The 20231-nt window shown below is 45.9% G+C and overlaps 1 protein-coding gene across 3 annotated transcripts; it reads right to left on the bottom strand.

Annotated features, from left to right (window-relative positions):
* Positions 1-540: 540 nt before the first annotated feature.
* On the bottom strand, positions 541-20216 carry CCDC191 (coiled-coil domain containing 191). Of its 3 annotated transcripts, none has more exons than XM_067003477.1 (16): positions 20084-20216; positions 19114-19255; positions 16717-16848; positions 16028-16206; positions 15297-15520; positions 14390-14546; positions 12025-12215; positions 11090-11339; positions 9269-9735; positions 8656-8732; positions 7016-7098; positions 5545-5646; positions 4309-4452; positions 2955-3107; positions 2422-2576; positions 541-1130 (listed from the first exon to the last, which is right to left on the bottom strand). In XM_067003477.1, the coding sequence occupies exons 1-16, from the start codon at positions 20132-20134 to the stop codon at positions 998-1000; spliced, it is 2640 nt and encodes an 879-aa protein (XP_066859578.1). In that variant the 5' UTR covers positions 20135-20216; the 3' UTR covers positions 541-997. The 3 variants fall into 3 exon arrangements, with proteins under 3 accessions (XP_066859578.1, XP_047913869.1, XP_066859590.1); XM_048057912.2 differs by having other exon boundaries at positions 8656-8750; XM_067003489.1 differs by lacking the exons at positions 16028-16206; positions 20084-20216 and having other exon boundaries at positions 8656-8750; positions 19114-19253.
* Positions 20217-20231: the final 15 nt, after the last annotated feature.

The following is a 20231-nucleotide window of genomic DNA, read 5'->3' on the forward strand; positions in this document are numbered from 1 at the left end:
AACAGCAAACTGTCATCTTCCTCGCATTGCCCAAGTACTCTCCATACTGCCAAATCGTTTTGGAGAGAACTTTGCCTATCTTGTGAGGGGGAAGCGACTCCAGATTCCTCCCTTATGCTATTGCTCAGAGAAGACATACTGTACCTTCTCTGCATTACTATATCTGCACTGTGCTGCAGGTTAAGGCTCAAGAATTATGAGAAACCTTATTTTTCTGTTTGAGCTTATGTAAAAGCACTTAAAAATATATATATATATATATATATTTGGTGTTATTTGAGGTGTTGGCTCAAGTGGAAGGGCCTAGACAGACTTGCACAATCCATCTTCAAATACTACAGTTGACCAGCATGGGAAATGTTTAAATGATGGATGCGAAGCCAGAGGATCGTGAACTTGGAATAACCACTTGTACCCAAAATCAAAGCACTGCGCTTGTGAACTGGCCAGCACAGTAAACGAGACTGTGCCTTGTAAGAGTCCAGGTTTTAGATTGTCTGCATGTGATGCTGTAACCTGGACTGTTAGTAAATACAATTTGCATAAACAGCTCTTCCCTCGCCTTCTCTCATCCACGCTTCCCTGGCTCAGTTAGCCAGAAGCTGTTCTCTGGGTGGCCAAGTTCACAGTAGGGGTTAGCAGGGATCAGCTGACAGTGAAGTCTGTTTGCTCTACCATCAAGCTGTCGCCCTACAGAGTACTGGCACCAGAAAAGCACCAGGTTTCTGCCTAATAGGTACATTTCAGTTCCGTGCCTCCTGTGATGGAGGAGGGTTACTGTCAGTGCCGCAGCTCTGCGTGAAGAAAGGGTCCTGGGCTAAAGCTCACCCTGGGCTAGCCTTTGGTTACCTAGGGCTCGCTGCCACCCAGCCCAGACCTCCCAGTGGAGACCTCAAACTGGGAGGACCTTGTGGGCAAGAACCTCCTCAAGTCAAAGTGATGAAATCATCCAAGTAGGTTCCATATGCACGTGGGTTGGTCTGGCCAGTTTCTTCTGTTACATTTGGAAGTCAGGGAGAATTTCAGCTACTCTCCTTCGTAGCTGGTTCCTCCTTTCCTCCCTCTCCCTTTCCTTTTTCATCAGTAATGGGTACTGCCTCCAAGCTTTGAATGCATTCAGCATGAGTCTCCTAAAAGAAATGAGGGAAGCACAGAACAAAGTGATGACACTAAGATGTATGCATAACATGCCAGGTAATCAAAACATATTTGAGAGGGAATTCCCCTGAAATACTTCTTTCTTCAAGAATAAGCAGTCTCCCAAAACAGTTCCTTCAGGAGAAGCACAAATGTAAAATTCAGACTCGCTCAGTCCAGATCAACTACTTGGGGACGTGGGCAGGTGGGCTCTATTTCTTACCTGACTTGTAGCACCCCACCAAAGGTGCCTTGCCCCGGGTTCCCATATGGCAACAGGGAGCAACAGGCCCTTCTAAAGAGCAGTGCACTGTGCCGAGGGCTGAACTGCCTGTTGCCAGGAGGAGGAGGAGGTAAAGAGGAACAACGTGACTATGCTCCTGATGTAAGGTCGTATTGTAGAATGAATCCAGTCTCTTCCTGCGGCTGAATTCTCCCTGCCTCCTCTGGTTTGTTGGGTTAAACCAGGCCCTGTTCTGACCTTACAGACTAAGCAAGCTAGAACAGGTTCATTATACCCCATATGAGGTGAATTTCATTTAATTCTTCCTTTGAGGTGCTGCACGTCCTGTTTGGGCCATAGCACAGGCACAGCCTACTCATGACTGCATGCAACTGACATGCTTTCATGGTCAGGGAGGTGAACATGTTTGTTTTCTGCTGGACTTCGATAATAGCTCTTCCTGTTAAAATGCACAGTGAATGCAGTCATGGGACAATGAACTGGGTGCATCCAGCTCCAGCTGTGATCAATAGAACTGTCTGCTCTAGTTCTTCCTGCCAAACCAGGCTGATGATCGCAGAAAACAAAAAATTCCCTAAGTAGGGTTTCTAAGTTTATCAACTTTGGATTTGTAAACCAAATCATCCACAGTAGACAAAACAATACAGCGTAATTCCTGCACAATTTCTGCTTGTTATAATTGTACTTAAAGATTTTCCTAAGGCAGCTTTTAGCAGAAGCTGCATAGCCAGATCTGCTAATCAGCTTAGAAAGTTTCAGCCACTTAGCTGCTTTCACTGTATTCTCTTTCAGCAGATTTAAAAGTCCTGTGAAGGATATGACTAAACTTCCTTTTCCAGGCTGTTTGGAAATTTCTACCATAACCTTATGCTGATGTTGTCTATGCACATGACAGAAACAAAATACCAACTGTATACAATCCCTTTCACATGTTCCTGGGGAGCAGATCATTGCTCTGTCAAGAGCAGAGTCCCTAAAGTATTCTATGGGGTAGAATTAAACCCAAGTAAAAAGAACTGTTGGCAAGGGAATGCACTTACTTGTCTCTATGTTCAGTAGCAATCTTCAGTTTCTCCCTTAAGGTGTCTTTTTCCTCCATGACCAGATGAAACCATGCCCAGAAGAACTTCCTCTTGAGGCAGGCTGCACGGAGGGTATTCGCTCTCTCTTCTAGACTGGACAGATAATCCTTGTACTAGGGAAGGAAAGCAGAAAGAGGTGAGAATGGCTTCTTTCTCCCACCCCCAGCCCAATAAACACATACAGAGCAGTGCTGAGACAGTGCCTCTGAGGGACAACAGGGACAGTAGTGGAGGAAAATCAACGGGGAGCAAGGGGAAAGCATGAAGGTGGTAGTGGGGAACAGCATGTAGGAGAGCGTCCTGGGTTGTGGAGGATGATGGAGGGTGGAGAGCTGAAGGAGGCCTCTGTGGAAGGGAATGTGGTGGTGCTGGAATAGGGACAGAGCAAGCCAGGAAAGTTGGGGCTGTAGGTGTGTGGAGTGGTGGTGAAGGGAAAGCACGGCAGCAGCTGGCTCCCCTGGTATTGCTTCTCCACTGGGGTGCAGGCAAACCTTTAGCCAGTTCCTGAAGCCTCGTCTGAGCAACGTGTGGCAATGGAAGTCCTCAGCCCGAGACACCTTCTCCGAAAGGCTGCTCTGGGTGTGCTGGAGCCAAGCCATCAGGCATTTCCTCTGCAGGCCCAGGCAGTGGTGCTTCTCGGCCACCTGAGCAAAGGCAGAGAGAAGGCAGCTAGTTATCTGGACTAGCGACTACAAAAGCCTCAGCTACTGAAAGCTGGCTACTCTAGAAAATTACCTCAGCTCTTGGGGGCCTCTAAATGCAGGTGTCTGACAGCTGGAATACCTTACAGCATTAAATTCCCACAAAGAGGAGGCAGCATAAGGAACAAGACCAGTCTCCCTATCACACCACTGCTGTGTCACTCCTAGAGAACATCCTTTTGAACTAGACGTGCGGTTTGACCTGTTGTGAATGGAGCAGAGGCACGGCCTAACAGTTCAGTCCAAACTGCTCCTTAAAGCTGAACAGCAGGACAGCAGGACGACTTAGAGAGCAGCTGCTATCCCCTAGTTCATCCCAGCCGGATGCCCATGTGCATTTGGTTGAGCTCTTCAGTAGCTGCAGCTCCAGTGACTTAAATGGAAGCTTGCCAGCTTAGCCTTGGGCTTTGGCTACATTTTCAGGATACAGTTGAGTACTATTAGTCTACTTCTGATAAGGCACGCCAACTCATTCACGTACAGAAATGTTTCATTAGCAGTATTTGTATGTCACGGTCTCAGAAGCCACTAGCTCTTCTGCACTGAAGGCATGGCCAGGCCAGAACAGATCCCTGGATTGTCACCTGTGGTATCGTACTTCTAGCAGCGGCCAACAGCGCTCCAGCACTGACTCCAGGTAGAAGGAAAGCCCTAGTGATGGGCTGGGGTTAACTACTAAATACAATGCCTTAGAATTATCTGATTAGCTTTGCTGTGGTGCAAAAGAACTGGCAGGCTCACATCATATAATTTCAGTTTATTTTTTTGGCTGTATCGTACTAAACTAACTCCCACTGTGTTACTGGCATCGAGTCAAGTGGCGGTTAATATTGCAGACAAGTGTAGGCTAACAAAAGATGACTTCTCATTAGACTGAAATTCATTCCTTTCTCTGTCCTTTTGGTTCCTGTTTAATCAGCTATAAATGAGGAGGCCACCCTTGTGGGTTTTTGATGACCTTTCGTGATTATTGTCAGATGAGTTGATTTAAAGCACTAATGTAGGGCAGGGTGTGCAAGGAGAATTTTTGCTTTGCCATTTCTACCTGGCTTAAGAGCCCATTAAGGTTTCTGCTACCTTCTGCATCCATTCTTTTTCCCTTCCTCCCATGATGCCAGTCCTTTGCTTTATCCTCAGCACTTACCACCAAGTTTTCCTTGGCTTGCTCCCTCAGCCTCTTCCATGGCACCATTCCCAATTTTCTCAGCAGGATGCTCTCATAGTGATCTTTGGCCTTTTTCTGGAGCTCCTGTTCTCTTTCCAGCCTCCTCTGCTTCTCCAGCTCTTTCTACAATACAAAGAGCAGGAGTTTTAATTCAGCCTGCATGAAATGAACATTAAGCTTGTCATACTGGAGTTGAAGGTCCTGATCTCACGGGAAATGGGAATCTGCACCATCATTAGCAGTGCAGATCAGGCATGACCCAGCGTATTAGAACCCGTTTTCGTAGGCCCTGTGTGAATGTATGGCCTTCCCTCAGCACCACAGTTTGGTGTTACAATCACCGTCCCTGTAATCTGTGGCTACCAGCAGTGCTGATATAGCAACAACTTTCTTTTGATGGGCCTTCATCCATGTGAGGAAGGGTTCCTTGGTGAGCTCCAGAAGGGTAGCTTTCTATGTCTGTAAAATTAGACTGAAAACCTGTACAAAAATGCTTCTGAGTTTATGCATGGAATTTAGCTTAAATAGCAGGGAAGGTATGTGGGTATTATATAACCGTACGATATTTTTGACTGAGACTCAAAGATGAAGGTCAAACATCCTAAAACACTCAGTGCAAGTAGGACAGCACTTGTAGGTCAAATTCCAGTAGGATTTCAAGTGTGGTGCTATTTGGGTTATTAGTATAGCTCATTTGCAAGTAACAAGAATGACACGGGGCTATTCCTAGGCTGCTGGATACTGTTAGCTCCAAGGAAAGGATGCCGCTAATTCTTCAGCTGGAAGGCTGCCCTTGATAGATCTCTCAGGCTTGTTTACTGATAAGTTGTGTGTTTGTGACTGGTATCACTGTGTATGCTGGAAGAGGATGCAGGTGGAAGGAGCAGCCTGAAAGTGGCCCAGACAAGCTGCCACTGCGGGGGTTTACGTGGCTGTAGCTCGGCAGTGGATGTCCACCAGCTGGGACCTCTAGTCTGGCTGGTGAGATGGGGACAGTACATGCTTCACAGCACGTTCGGGCCACAGCCCTTTTACTAATGTCCCTAAAAAAGGGGGAGGTGGTGAGCTGATACAGCTGGTGCTGTGCAGTGGAGCACTGCTGTGTTAACAAAGGCTTTCAGTTCACACCCCTGGCTGCTGACTCAGTGCTAGTGGGTAACAGCTCCTCTTCCCTATCCCTGTTAGGTGGGTGAGACAGCTGAGGTGTTTGGTCACCAGCTTCTGTAGCCTCCTCTCCTCCCGTCTTTTTTCCTGCTGAGCTTCCTTTTCCTCAGCCTCCTTCTTCTGACGTGCTTCCTCTTCAGCTTTCATCTGGGCCTTGAAATAGAGAAAATGGAGGAAGGTAAAATTTTGTTCAGCATATGCAACCTTTTTGGAGAACACAGTCCTCTAAACTTTCTCAGACAAGCAGTATTCTAGTACTGTCCAGAACCTGAAACTTCAGAAGGAGGCAGACTTTGTCACATACTAGACATGATCTACACTGAACAATGAACTGTGAAAGAGGGGGAGAAGGAAGTGTTCCTTCTACTACCTATATATGGCCATCTTTCTTTGCCCTAAGTTATAGTAGTTGCCCACTCTTCCAATAAAACACTTAAAACCATACCCCAGGTTACTTATTGATAACATGATTGCTGAAGTCAGTAGTGAACCTCTGGGCTCTGCTCTGAAGTTTTACATCTGCATGTTAAAGAGCATTACAGGTGCTCACATACGTTTTTCCCCAAACACTGAAGACCAAAGAAGCTGTTTTACTTCAGCACTGGTTATATGTGGTACATGTGTACATACAATATCTTTCTCTGAATGTTCACCCGTTCCCCTTGCAAACCCCAGCCTGCTTTCATTCCACAAAGTTCTTGTTCTTGGCGTATGCATCAAAGGTCTCAAACCCACATGATAATGCATGATTATAATGACTGTGCTTCCTCCAGTCTCTATGATCATGGCAGCAGTAGCTGAGGAAACCTAACCTAATGCTTGTCTGCCCACCCTATGGTTGATGTGTTCTCTAAGGTTTGTTTAAGTTTACTAGTATGCATGCACATCCCTCTTCCTTGGAGAAGAAACACTGATTGTTTTAGAACCCCAGTTCTGAGCTTTCTAATCCTAATGCAAATTAGGATTGATGTTCTCAGTAACAGATTAATGCCTTGAAGCTAAGAAGGCTCCTGTTTGATGCATATCACGGAATTTCTATATTAGCTATGCAAATATTGTCAATATCTTCCCTTTTCAGAAGAGATTTGCTAGAAACCAAGATGCAGCATTTTTACTAGGTCAGACTGCACTTCCTCAAGCTGCACATGACCTGACCAGACAGGAGAGGGAAAACCCACCATTTGCTAGGTCCAGTCAGGTGGATTTCAATTCCACTCTTCCCATCCTTGGCAACAACGGTTACAACCATGAGGTAGGCGTGAAAGAGGTGGCGGAGGGGTGGTAAGGGAAGCTGCTTCTAGAGTTGTAACAGCAAGCATCAACACAAAATGTCTGTGATATGGCAGGGCTAGTGGGGTCACTTTTTGATGTACGCTGGACATCTGCTTTCTTTACAAGCCATAAAACTCCTCATTTGGCTAAAGGGCCTCTTCTTGGTTCACAACTTCATGGTGTTAAAATAGCACTTCTTATGACTCAAATAGCATGAAAGAGTCTTCGTTTCATTTTCCACTGTCCTTACCAGTCTCTCCTCTTCTCTTTGTTGTTTGGCTTCTTCTAATTTCCTCCTTCGTTCTGCCCGCTGGATTGCTCTCTCCTCCATAGCTACAGAAGTGGAAACAACAAAAGGACGTTAGTCTTAGTGCAAATGAGCTATAGGATAATGGCACAAGCTTGGTGAATGGGAAGGATGACCCCTTCTCTCTACTGCCAGGTCCCCTGGTGACCTGGCAATGCCAGGACTAAGTGACTTGCTTTCTGCTGCCTCTTATGGCTGGCAGTTTCACAAACGAGGAACCCACAAACTCTTTTAAGACTCAGGACTGCCCCAGTTAGATTCACTCCACCCTCCTTGGTTGACAGTCACCGCCTGGATTATAAAAGGCGCTGTGTCCGTCCAGAAGTTTTCTCTCTTTATTCCCTTGAATGAGCGCTGGGGCTCAGGGCACCTGATTTAGCAGCAGTTGCAATAAGGTCTCTAGGAAGCTCCAACTACTTAGAGTGACTGCATGATGAAAAACATCCCTGCCACGGTGACACATCGGTACTTGGTCCCTTTAGTGAGAAACTACTACTTAATGCTGCTTTGGGGAGATGAGTTGCAATGCTGCAGTCTTGCTGGCTATGACTGAAGGTGTTAGTCTGACCTCACAGAACATGCAGTGGGCCTGAGAACCTGTGCTTACTCCTTCTGCAGTCACAAACAAAGCACAGGCTGGAGCAATCCATAATTGGAAGGGCGTTTAATTGCTTTGACCACAATAGGTTTCCTCAAGTTCTTTTTCCCCTTCAGCTGTGCCAGGGTTCTCTGCCAAGGGAAAATCATCTTGAGATGACTTTGCACTTAACTACTTAGGGGGATCTTCAAAGAAAAGCACTTGAGTGCTCTGAAAATACTCTTACTGTCCCCAGGCTGTACAGAGCTCAGACAATCAGTGAGTGATGGCTTGTACTAGGTAGCGTGGGAGCTGAACACAGTCAGTTAACGAAAGGCATCTGTTAATGCACAGCAATCAGGGCCAAAAAGGTATGGTGATCCCAAGACTGTTAAAACATCACAACAATCACATACCAGACAGTCTTTCTTGCAGGCTGTGACTACCCCTAGGTTGATACGGAAGAATATAAGCTAGGGAGGTAGCAGAATCTGATCTTAATTCACTGTACGACAAGGCTGTTTTCCATGTGTAATGTGTATCTGCCATTCCAGCATGGCCAGAGAAGGGGAGCTACCTCACAGAAGGGAGGGATCTGGAGCTCCTTCCCCAGCCTACCTACTGTTGTCTCACAAAATCTTGGGTTGGCACTTCGTTCTCTTGGAAATCTTAATACCTCTGACAAAGGTAGGTGAAAATGAGCGCTCAGTTTAAGTGTTGATTGGATGTGCGACGGGAATAAAACTGACAGCAAAACGACCTGTAGAGCTTCTCTCAGAGTCTTGTCACACCAGAAACAGTCACAAGTGTTACGACTAATGGTTTCCACAGCGTTCTGAGCATCAACTTGGGGTGCTTGCAGCGGCCCAGGTTTTACAGATGCCTGACTTGGCCATGAAAACAGCTCACACTCTCACAGTGCTGGTCATAGGCAAAGAAAGAGAAGTTTCCAGATGAGCTGTTGAGCAAAGCGGTCTGGCATGGTCTTTGCTACCAAGAACAATACCTTTCAGTATGGGATGAGCTGAGGTCAGCTGGGTGGAGGGCCTCCTGCCTTGCGTCACTGCCCTGGTGTTCTGGGACCTATGAGAAAGAGGTAGGCTATGAAAAGGAAGAGTGAAGACATCAATCAGTGAGCTCGGTCAAACCATGTCTCACACCTACTACCTGAGACCGAGAAACAGGCCTTGTAGTTTCTACCCTTCACTGTGCTACATTTTCACTGTGGGCCCCTGATATACATTTCTTCTGCCTGAAACCGGATTAATGATGCAACCTTACAAAGAAGATGAGTACCCTGAGCTGCTGCATGTTGTGAAATACTGAGTATGACAGTTTCTCTCTTTTCCTAACTAAATCCCTGCTGCTATTATGTGTAACACTCCAGTGCTGCTGTTTCTAAGTGGACCCTGTATGGATCACACGGTGTCAAGTCAATACAGAACACAGAGGATGAGAACTGTGGCGAGACCAACGCAACCCTTGAGGCTAGGTCGCAGGTAAGAGGAACAGCAGATAGCACTAGTATGACTGAAGCGTTCCTGGCAAATTCTGGCTCAGCTTGGGTAGAAATGAGATATGATGACTAACTGATCCTGCTCTACCAAGGGGGCTTATACCTCAAAGGGGTGGTATTGCATTTGGATTGTCTTCCGCTCTCCATTTTTAACTCCCTGGTTTGTGAAGCAGAGTTGTTAAGTGCCTGGGTTACTGCCATGGCTTGTGCTGCCTCTCCTTTTGCTCTGCTCAGCCTCTGATCTTCCTGCAGCTCAAGGATCAGCTCTTGCTGTTTCTGAAGCTGCTGCCTCTGCTCCTCAATCAGACGTTGCTGAAAGGCGTAACGGTGCTCAAAACAACTACCATAAGCAGGGGTTGTCTTGGGGCTGGGTGCCTGAAACTGCTGGGGGAGAGTGGCTATTTGATTCCTGTACGTAGCCTGGTGCTGGGCATTCAGGGCTGAATGTTTTAGGGTGATCTGCCAGGCAAACTTGGGTTTTCTGTTGGAATGAGATGTGTGAGCAGCATCCCAACAAGAGTGGTCTCTGGTCTGGTCGGGTTCTTCCTGTACGAGGCATGTTTCAGTTGGCTGGGAAAGAAAAAAAAAAAAAAACACAAAAAGAAAGATTTGGCATTAATTGAAATCAAGCTCTCTTCTGCCCTTTCCACATAATAAGCGTTTCTTGAATGAAAAATCTAGTGAGGGGCCTGAGAAGTAGGGCAATCTCAGCTACACAATCTTCATCCAGTTCCTAGTCAAGGCAGAGGGACACAGTTATGCGCATAACTGGAAGGATGTTGGGAAAACACTGTTAAGAAGCTGTGTGCCATTTCCCTGGGAGGAGGAAATCCTGATCAGGCAAGAGCTCTGGCAGGCATATTACCCCAACCATTTCGTCAGGGAGCACAGCACAGGACAGTTCATTTCTCAGGGGTTAGCTCATCTCTCAAGGATTACCATGATCCCTTTTGGACTCTGTTGTCCCTATGCAATGCTCAGACTGAGAATAAAGGAAAAACAGTTGTTGAAAATGAAATACAAGTGGTCTACAAGGCTGATCTACTGGACAGCCTCTTTTCAAATGGAAGAACAGTCTACAAAGGGCTGCTTTCTTGCCTCTTCTCCAGCTTAGGTCAAGTATTACCATGAAACTGGTGCACACTGGGGAGTCAGGCTGCGCCTTCCCTGACACCTGATTTTTTCTCAGAAGAGGCATCAGATGCCAGCTCTGCTTTCTGACTCCTAGGTCAAACTCCAAATTCAGTCCCATCCTTCCAGCACAAGCTTTTCCACCACATCTGAAGAAAAATACTGGCCGTCTAGGATGATTTAAGCACAATAGGAAATCAACTTTCACTGACATTTAAGCAAATGAACAGCTTGAACTGTAATATGCATGTCTGTATGTGTGAGCTCTCATACTGGGTGCTGTTTTACAGCTTTTATAGACGGAAAGGAAAGGCAGGCTCTGACAAAAGACAATTTAAGGAAGCATCCTGATTCTCCTACCTCCTTGTGATGTGCATTATCCTGAGATATTCACTGACAGCTCCCCCCCCACTTCTGAAAAGCCAGAGAGCTGCACTGCCATGACAAAATCTCGTCATGCAGTCGAAAGTTATTCTTTTTCAGTCTAAGCAGGCATCAAAGATGTAACTAATCTCTCAGCAGAAGTGATCTGGGGGTGGGACGCTCACTGCGACTCAGAGTACATGAAGGGTTGTTCTCTGGCACCATAAGAGATCATTTTATTTTTAAAACTCATCCACTGTCCTTCATGGTTACCTCTGCTCTTTAACAGGCTTCCCTCCTGAACAGTAGGCAGGTATTTAGGGGTCACCCTGGGCAAAAAACCTTCCTCTGCTCTTTATTTCGGATTGCACAAAAGCACTTTGTGAGATTACAGGGATGCCAATAGACAAAGCTACATGGAAAGCTTTACCTCGTCTTGCTGCAAAACTTGATGCTGGTTTACTTTTGCTGTCCTAGGCTTGCTAGCCTCCTGTGGCCCGTCCAGGCCCCCCTTCCCCAGTGACACCGCCTCCAGCAGCTGTGCCATCTTCCTCTTTGTCTCCTCCCTCTTGAGCTGCAGCTCTCGCTTTTCTGTCTCTGCTTGGCTCCAGCGGTGCCATGCTAGAAAGCAGCAGCGCAGAAGCCGCCGCCGATTATGCTCTGCAGACAGCTGGTTTTTCCTGAATGAGAAAGCACTTTTGTTACGATAGGAGTGAGGCTTCTGTCCAAGCCTGCCTGAAACAACTCCATCAAGTACAGTAGTCCAGGCCCCGTAACTTCCCAGGTCCTTTTGTTGTTCAGCTCTGGAGGCCCTCCAAAGCTGTAGCGTTTTGCCAAGGAGGAATGGGAAGGCAGATGATGCCCATTACTTTGAAGTAAGTGTCCCACTTGGCATTTTGCATTTCCCTCTGTCACGCCTGGGCAGCTGCACAGAGAGGGGGAAGTGCCAGTGCCTCCCCACACAGCCTCCCAGACACCTGCAAGAGCAGGATATTTCCCTGCTGACAGGGAACTGATCCAACAGCCTTAATGAAAGGGACTGGTCAAAACGGCTGTAATACTACTGAAGTAGGAGATACCCTCCTATTATCTGAGGCCCAGAGCAAGCCAAAATGAGATTTCCAGGGAAAATACCTAGAGAGAGAGTTGCAGGCTTGTTAGAAAGTGCTAAAGCTCTAGCTTCTCTCTTTCCTCCTTTTCATCTGTGCCACAAGGTCTCCAGCAGAATGTAGGCAATGTAGCAATTTTCTCAAAAAGCCTCTGTTTTCCTCCTGCTGGCTAACTGGCAAGCCCCTTTTACAGCCCTCTTGTCACCACACAGAGTACTGCTGCAGCTGGAGGAACTTCACAGTGCAGGGTCACTACCTGTTTTGGTCTTGGAGATGGACTTCCAATTGCTGTGTCTCCTGCTGTACTTTCTGGGTCCACGTATAGTTTCTCCAGGCTCGCAGGGCCTTCAGTTGGCATTTCCAGTCAGCAAGGGCTCTGGCTTTCCCCATTTTAATTCTGCGTTCCAGAATGAGTTTGAACCAAGCAGAGAAATGTCGCTGCATGCACTGCATGGGAGAGTTTCAGAAAACCAATGAGTAAGGTACAGTCCAACACAAACGCCAATCCTCTCCACCATCCCCCTTATCTGACTTTTGCTTTTGAGGTTCTTTTTAGAATCCCCACTTTCCATAAATACCTTAAAGGTAAAATAAAATAATGCAGAGCAAAGGTAGTCTTCTGCAAAAGGCAGACTAGAAAGAGAACACCATGGGGTTCCATGCTTTTGAGTGAAACACGCTCAGTTCACCAAGTATAATAAGGAATAAAACGCATGAGGAATTCAGGAACAGTTTCTAGAGGTAAGAAAGATGTTTCAAAATCTGGAAAATGCCTAAGATTCTATAAACAAGGGCACTTCTGTGGAGAAGAGTTAACAAACAGCTCCATGGACCAGTTGCTGATTTTTTTCAACTTAGACAAAACTCAAGACACTTCCCAGCGTGAATTTATGACATGACCTAAGCTCACCTTTGTTCCAGTAGGAAGCCAAACCGTTCCCCTATTGTGTAATTAGACTCGCTGCCTCTGGGAGTGATTTACATTGTACAGAACAGCAATTTGCTATCTAATCTACCCCATAATTCTAGCCCTGCCACTGCAGACACTGTTCATTTTGATCCTCCAAGTGGGTCAACTCACAGGACTCAGCTGTTCTCCTTTTGTGATAATGCCTTGTAATAATTGCATTCCTCTCGGTCACTGAAATCTCCAAATGAAAACTTACAAAAAGGACAAAATGTCAATGCATTAGCTATTTTTTTCTGCTTTAAGAAAATAATCAATGTCACTATTGCTTAGCTCGGCTAAGCTGTGGCTTTTCACATTATGCCAGCTCTAAATTGTTCTGCAGCTTCCTTTAGGCTTATCTTCACAGCTTAGATTGTGCTGGAAAGAGGCTGTGTCCTGCTAAACAGTAGCCAAGCTCACATCCAGCAGACCGGGGAGATGAAGTGAGCCGGGGGAGAATCACCATTAAAGCTGAGATTCTTTGACGGAAAAAAAAAAATCTAGATGTAGAGAAGTAGACGTTAATGACGACTGTTCTGTTAATTAAAAACATTACATGATGGATGGTATACATACTGCACACAGGGAAGTTTATTCCCTTCGCTGAAACCACCCATATAAGATCATTCAGTCCAAAAATCTCTCCAACTGTAAGGGTTCGATGCAACATGTTTAACAGAGCTGGCTGCAGCATCAGAAATGAGCAGGGGAATCTCTCTTACTTTTGTAAACTCTCAGGGTGAGAAAAAGGGAAAATCCCCACCTTTAGATACCCCTAGTGGTAAGACATGGAGAACAGTTGATTGATGGGAAGCTCCCCTACAGTTTAACTACCAATAAAAACCAGTTACTGTTTTCACCCAACCAGTTTCTCCAGCTTAATCTCCCAATAGCAGGTAAGTGGGTTCAGGGCTCCAGGACACTTGTGTTTTTATTTCCCTTCAGAGCACTGCTCGTGCTGTTTTTCAGAACTAGAGGAGTAACAGTCAAAAACCAGGGAAAAAGAATTAGCTTCCTACTAGGAATTACTAAAGGCTACATGTTTGTCTCAAGCTGCTGCAGTATCACAGAATATTCCCCTATACCTGGTGGGGGTGGATGCTCAAGGAACCCGTTACTGTGTGTAAACTGGCATACTTCAACTCCTGGAGACAACTCAGAAGTCAGCACAGGCCCTCAGTGCTTCTCTTTCCTACCCGCCCTGCTCCTGTACCAGGCTCTTCAAGGCAACCTTCAAATATCTTCCCATACACACAGTAAGGGAACTTCTCACGCCCTTCTGTGCCACTTTCTCCCTCCCCACTTCCTTCCTCAGGGGAAAGCAAATCTTGCTCTAGAGCCGCCGCCTCTGTACATCTGCCTGTTCCTCAGCTGCAGAAGCCTTTGTGTTTGCAACTGGAAGTGACACCTTTTCCACAGCTCTAAGTGAAATCTTCCACTGGGTACACTTGTGACCCAGACTGGGTGTGGTGTCTCCAGATTTCTCATTCCTAGTCTTACAGTGTACTTCTTGGCCTGCTTTTCTACTTGCCTAATATCAGGAGGAGAGCTTGGAAAAAGGGAAAGAAAAAAAACCCGAACACTAATAACTAGGATTTTTTACTTCAGTTTTGCAAACAGTACCTGAGGGCAGGTAGTTCAGAGTCTCAGATAAAAGGACGGTGATGCTTACTCTCTGTTTGTTGGTGTGAATCTTGATCAGCAGCTCCTGAGCCTTTCTCTGTTTCTCCTTTTCTTGCTCTTCTTTCTTCAGGTGCAGGGGCGGTGACACCGTAATAGATACCTCCTGCACTGACAGGTTCTGGCTTTCTCCTTGTCTCTTCCCCTCCCTGGAAAGTGAGCAAACATCAAGATCTAATACAATAAGGAAATTGCTGTAGTACAGACCTCACTCCCTTTTTTGCCAATCCTAAGAGAATGACCTCTAGAAAGCTGCTGATTACTTAACTTAGCCTTCCTAGAGAACAGCCCACATTTCAATACATTTCAATAAATCTTCTCGCATTAGAAGATTTAGGATATTAGGGCTGCCTAAGTAAATAAATGGCATCCCTACAAGTCACATCTCTGTGGCAACCCAAGCTCAGCAGAAGCAAAGAGCATCCCTCTGCAGAATTCTTAGCCAACAGTGCACTTTATTCTCCCACAGGAGAGGAAGTCTATTAAGCGATAGACGTTCAGCATAGACTATTCTAGGCTGGCCAGCATTTTCATTGCAATTTCACGCATTTTCTTCAGTGCACTGGTTTTCATGCTGTATTAAACACTGATCAGGCTGGATGTGGCCACAGAGTTGATGGAGAGAATGCACAGCGGTGCAAGCATGCTCCTACTTTTGTGATTGCGTGTACCTACTGGTAATGGCTGAAGGGAGTCTAACATCTTTAGCCCATCTTCTAATGAGAGATTCTGCCACTGAAGTCAGTAACAAAGGAGCAAAAGGTTTGGGGAAGAGTTTGGAGACAGGAATAGAAAATGTTTCCTTTGGGACCACCGCTCCTCTTACGTTTACCAAAAGGAGCTAATAAGAGAAGTTGTTCTTCCCTATGGTGCCTTCCATGCCCCTCTCTCCCTCTTACATTCTCCGTGCTTCTGCCATGGTTTGCCTCTTCTCAGCCATTTCCTTTCGCAGCTTCACCATTTCCCTCTGGATCTCCTCCTCCTCCACCTTGGCCTTCAGGGCCTTCCTTCTGTCCTCCTCCTGTATTTGGAGCTTGGCCTCAGACAGAATGGATTTCTTCAGGGACTTTTCTTGCCTCTGCAGCTCTAACGCCTTCTGACGCCTCAGTCGATTTTCTTTCACCTGGGAAGGAAGAAATCAGCAAAAGTCAATGCAGGTGCCAAAAGCTGAAGATTTTGAGGTTCATTGTAGATTGACAGGGTGGGAAGCACGCAACCCTATCTGTAGCTGTCACTGACTGGACTGGTGCTGTTCTCTGACCAGCAAAAAACACCAGTTAGGAGAGCGGGGTTAAACCAAGATTATGTGGTGGGAGCAAACTCAGAGCTGAGGGTCTGGTGGCTTTTCCAGTCAGTCTTCAGAAAGGGGGAAAACTTGAAACGATGAAATAGTGGAAGTTCACCTTAACAGTGAAAGCTTCCCATGCAAGCTACTGTGAAACGCTAACATGCAAGTGGAAACAACAACTTTTCAGTTAAACCTTGGAGAAGTATCCTAGGGTATTTGCCTGCAAGTCAGGGATTATTGCAGGCTGGGAGAGAACACTGGGAAAGTATCACTGAGCTTAATCTAATCCTATAATCCTCTATCTTACTTCTTTAACTGTGCTGTGCTGCCCTGCCTGCACACCTGCTTGTGTCTGAGCTCCATGGTTATTCGTGGATCTGCAAGTTTTTGTCTTCCTTTCGTGTCTTCAAGCCTAAGGTCTTCCAGTATCCTGCAGTTCACAACTTCGCTCTGCAAAAGATGCTGTAGGTATTCTTGGGCAGAAGAACTTTCCAATTCATGTTCCAGAGAGCTGCACAAGTCTGAAATGAGGAACTCAGTTCATCTCAAGATAGCCTGAAATGAATAAACCCCTGTCTTGGATCACGAAGCCTAACATAATTAAAGGGATCACTTTCCCAGCCTGTGAATGCATTTCTGATGAAAGCAGACACAGTGACTGCACTCCATTTATCCCCAAAGAGTCTTAATCAGTTTCCCATTGAACACAGTAGAGCAGCAACGACATTTTGTCCATTTTTTACTGCCTTGCCTCTGAGCATCTCAAATTGTTGTATAAATTTGACAGGCCTCACACATACCCAAAAGCAACAGAAATAAAATCTCTTTTACAAAGGGAGACATCAGATGTTTGTGCAGCCCAATAGCGAGCCGCTGTCAGAGCTGGGGAAGAAAAATCTTCATCTGTACTCGTTTCACCTGAGCCCACCCTCCTGGCCTCAGAGACTCATAGCTGTCAGCCCAACAGCCCATCTCCCTTCCCCAGCACGTGCTCAGAAAGGGAGCCAAGAACCGCTTTGCTGTGCTCTCACCATCAAACTGCTCGTACTTCGGAACGGCTGTAGAAGGATTTTCCGGGAGGACAGAGCCAACTTCGCTTTCTCCATCGCTCATCAGCTCCAGTTGCAGTTTGGACTTCATCCAGCTACTGAGCAGCTCTCGGGCTATCACAAGGAAAGAGACTGATGATGACTTTACTAGCTTTAAAAATATATGCCTAAGCGTAAGCTAGCATGACTCTGTCTCTGGGATGGTTATATCACATGCAGGAAACACATTCTAAAATGACTGAAAGCTGATCTGCAACATAAAATGGACTAGGGATAATAATTCTCATCTTCCTAATCTACAAAAGAACAGGAAGAGAAGGTGGCAATTTTTTTTTCCCTGTCACATATGTCACAAATGAATTCTTTTCCACCTAATTTTTTCTACAAGATTCTTTGGACATTGAGACCACTCTTGATTATAAAAACATTTATCAAGCAGACGGAATTCATAGGAAGCAATTCATAACTCAGATAGCTTTTAAATGTTTCACCACTGCACTTGCAGACACTTAAGATATTTTCCACATGTACAGCCAGGGTTGTCATATGTTCAATACAAAAAGAAGCAGTTTGGACAAATGTTTGTTTCAAGCATACAGGTTAACCTTTGCAAGTACCACAGCTCCAGTAACTACTAGATTAAAAATCTGCCATGGGGCAAGCTTCAGCAGGGACTACCTGCAGTCAGAAGATGTAACTACAGGAATTCACCCACGACGGATTTGCTACTACTCAGTGAGATAGATGCCTAATACACAACTGGGTATAAAGTCCTTCTGTGGACTTATTTGCAAATTCTCCATACTCTTCTGCAGAAAAATGCAAAAAACTCCTTCTTTAGAGCTTCTACTCGAGAGCAGGGACAGCTAATGTGGCTGCTGCCTCAACAGCGCACCAGGCCTCACTGCGTGGGTGGCCAGGCTGTTCCTGAAGCAGAACACTGCAAACTGCATCAGGAGCAGCCCTACAAGAAGCTGAGGCATCCATGCAGCAAGGATGGGCAAAGAGCGGGGATCTCGTCAGCCACTGCGGGGCTGTAAGCCTTTAGACAGGACAAACGGCTGCTCAAATCTCTAGTTCTAACACAAAATGAAGATATTCCCAGTGAGTCCTGATATTTCTAAGGCAGTAAAGCCTTTCTAAACTTCTTTAAAATGGGTTGCTGTTTTTTTTTTTTTTTTAAGAAAACGTAGATTTGATGTTTATTGTCCTTCAAATCACTTTTGTTCTCTATAATCTCAGCTCAGGAACAAGAAAATATATCTGATATAAAAAATAAGAGAGAAAAACTGCTTATCACTTGGGAACGGAGTTACTTTTTTGACTGAAATGTGAGCTCTTCATAACTGGAATAAATGAGTTCTAGCACTTCTCTTATCCATACCTTTCCTTGCAAAATGGAATATGTGCAGATAATGCCATTAAATACTCTAATAATGGACTTCCAGATAAAACACTTTCATTTGTGCTTGTAACAATCCCGAGGGATTGGCAAATACAAAAAGGGAAACACTAGCAGAAAAGGACAAACAAAAATAATAAGGAATCATGAGGAAAGCAAGCAACTTCTCCAGCAACTGCAAAGACAGCTCCTTTTGAGCCACTATGCTGCATAATATATTCCGACAGTGCACGGTAAGCAGATATGTGTACTCTGTGCTATTAGTTGAACTGCTGTTGCTTACAAGTTAAAAAGCTGACCTCTTGTTTTGAAGAGGATGCACTTGGGAGATTTGTCTTCATTTCTTTCTGTACAGCTCAGTGTTGAGTTTTAAAAGAACGATTCACTCTGGTTTTAAAATCCTATCTCCTACACTGCAGATGTACTTCTTGCATGGATAGGAAATCAAATTATTTTTTAAAATGTTTTAGTTTTACTTTCAAATTTCAGTAAGTACTTGTGGCTGCAGGCATTACAAAGAGAATATTTAGTTAGTTAATTGGCAAGGAAAACTTTGCATGAGAATCAAAGGAAAACCACAAAATTATTCATAGATGTGAAAGTTACACAGGGCCACTCCATTTTCACATCTGTCCTGCTGTCAAAAATCTGTCAGGTAATTTCATCCAGTTTCCTGATGCCCAGCAACTTGTATTTGACCAGATCTTCAAAGACAGTATTCATCCTTGTCTTGACCTGAAACTTCCAGGAGACAGGGAGTTCATCATTCTCTCAGGTATGCTAATTAAGATCTACCCTGAACTCCACCAAATTTTCTTTTATGCCTTTGTCCCTTAGATGAAAGGCTCCAATCTGTCTTGCTATGAACTGTTTCTTTTGGTCTGCCACTTTGTAACAGCCTGTTCAGACCAGAACCACAGTGCTGGATCAAGAAGAGTTCATTTAGGCAGCTTGTGGCAAGCAGTATTTCATCTCACCTTCCTTACAGGCCTCATCATGATCTTGCAGCTGTTCCACAGTTTCCAACCTCGTCACAGGACCACAAAGCCCTTGTGGGTACCTCGGCTCTTGAAGGGAAAAAGCTTCAGAGATGGCATACTCAGAGGCTTGCTCCACTCTCTTTAAAGAAAGAAAAACATTTCTAATGTTTGATGTATATTCATTCTCAAATTTCCTACATCCAGGTCTCTCCTCGAGAGAGGACAAACATCAGTGGGGCTGTCACACAAGACAGTACGGCTGTTATAAGAAATAGATTTCTTTCGAAACACATTTCTCCAACTGCTTCTGACTGACTGGAGAAATTTCACTTAGAAATGATTAAGTAATGAGCATTCATTTGGCAATTACTGCCAATCATAGTGATTGGAGAACATGCTGGGAGAATGCAAACACCCAGCCCCTGGGGGCTGAACAGAGACTTGCTGAGTTAGTCCCCTGCAACCACCAAGTAAGAAAGCTGGTATCAGCGTTTTGTCACAAACAGGCTGGCCAGCATGTCCAAAGGATTTTCTGCCCCATATTCATTTCTCCGAGAAGCAGTCAGTCCTGACTGGTCACCGGGGTTTCACACGTAACACCCGCACCCCAGACAGGGCGTACAACTGTGGAGCATCTTCCCTCGGTGGCAGGGCAACCAGAGCGAGCTGCAGCCGGAGACACAGGAGCTGGGCGATGAGGAGCCACACACTGACTCCCACCTGCCGCAAGGAGCAGGTTTGGGCTGGGAGGACAGAGGTACCTAAGGCAACCCAGCAGCGAGCCCCGTGCTGGACCCACGGCTCCGGGGCACAACCAGGGGCACCGCGCTCCCGAGCCAGCTGCGAGAGGGGCTCGCTGCACCTTCGCCCAGCGCTCTCAGCGCCAACCCCCGGCTGGAAGACAAGCACAAAATTCCAATCACAAGGCACAAAAATAAAATAAAACAGCCTTTCGCCGCGCACAGACCTGCGGGCGGGCCGGGGCGGTGAGGCGCCGCCAGCTCCAGAGCCGCGACATGGCCGCCCGCCGCCCGGCGTGCACCGCGAGGGGGGAGAGGAGGGCGAGCGGCGGCGGCCGCCCTTCCTCTTCCTTCTCCTCCTCCTTCTCCTCTTCC

Source organism: Anser cygnoides, chromosome 1 (assembly GCF_040182565.1).
Source record: "Anser cygnoides isolate HZ-2024a breed goose chromosome 1, Taihu_goose_T2T_genome, whole genome shotgun sequence".
NCBI classification, from domain to species: domain Eukaryota; kingdom Metazoa; phylum Chordata; class Aves; order Anseriformes; family Anatidae; genus Anser; species Anser cygnoides.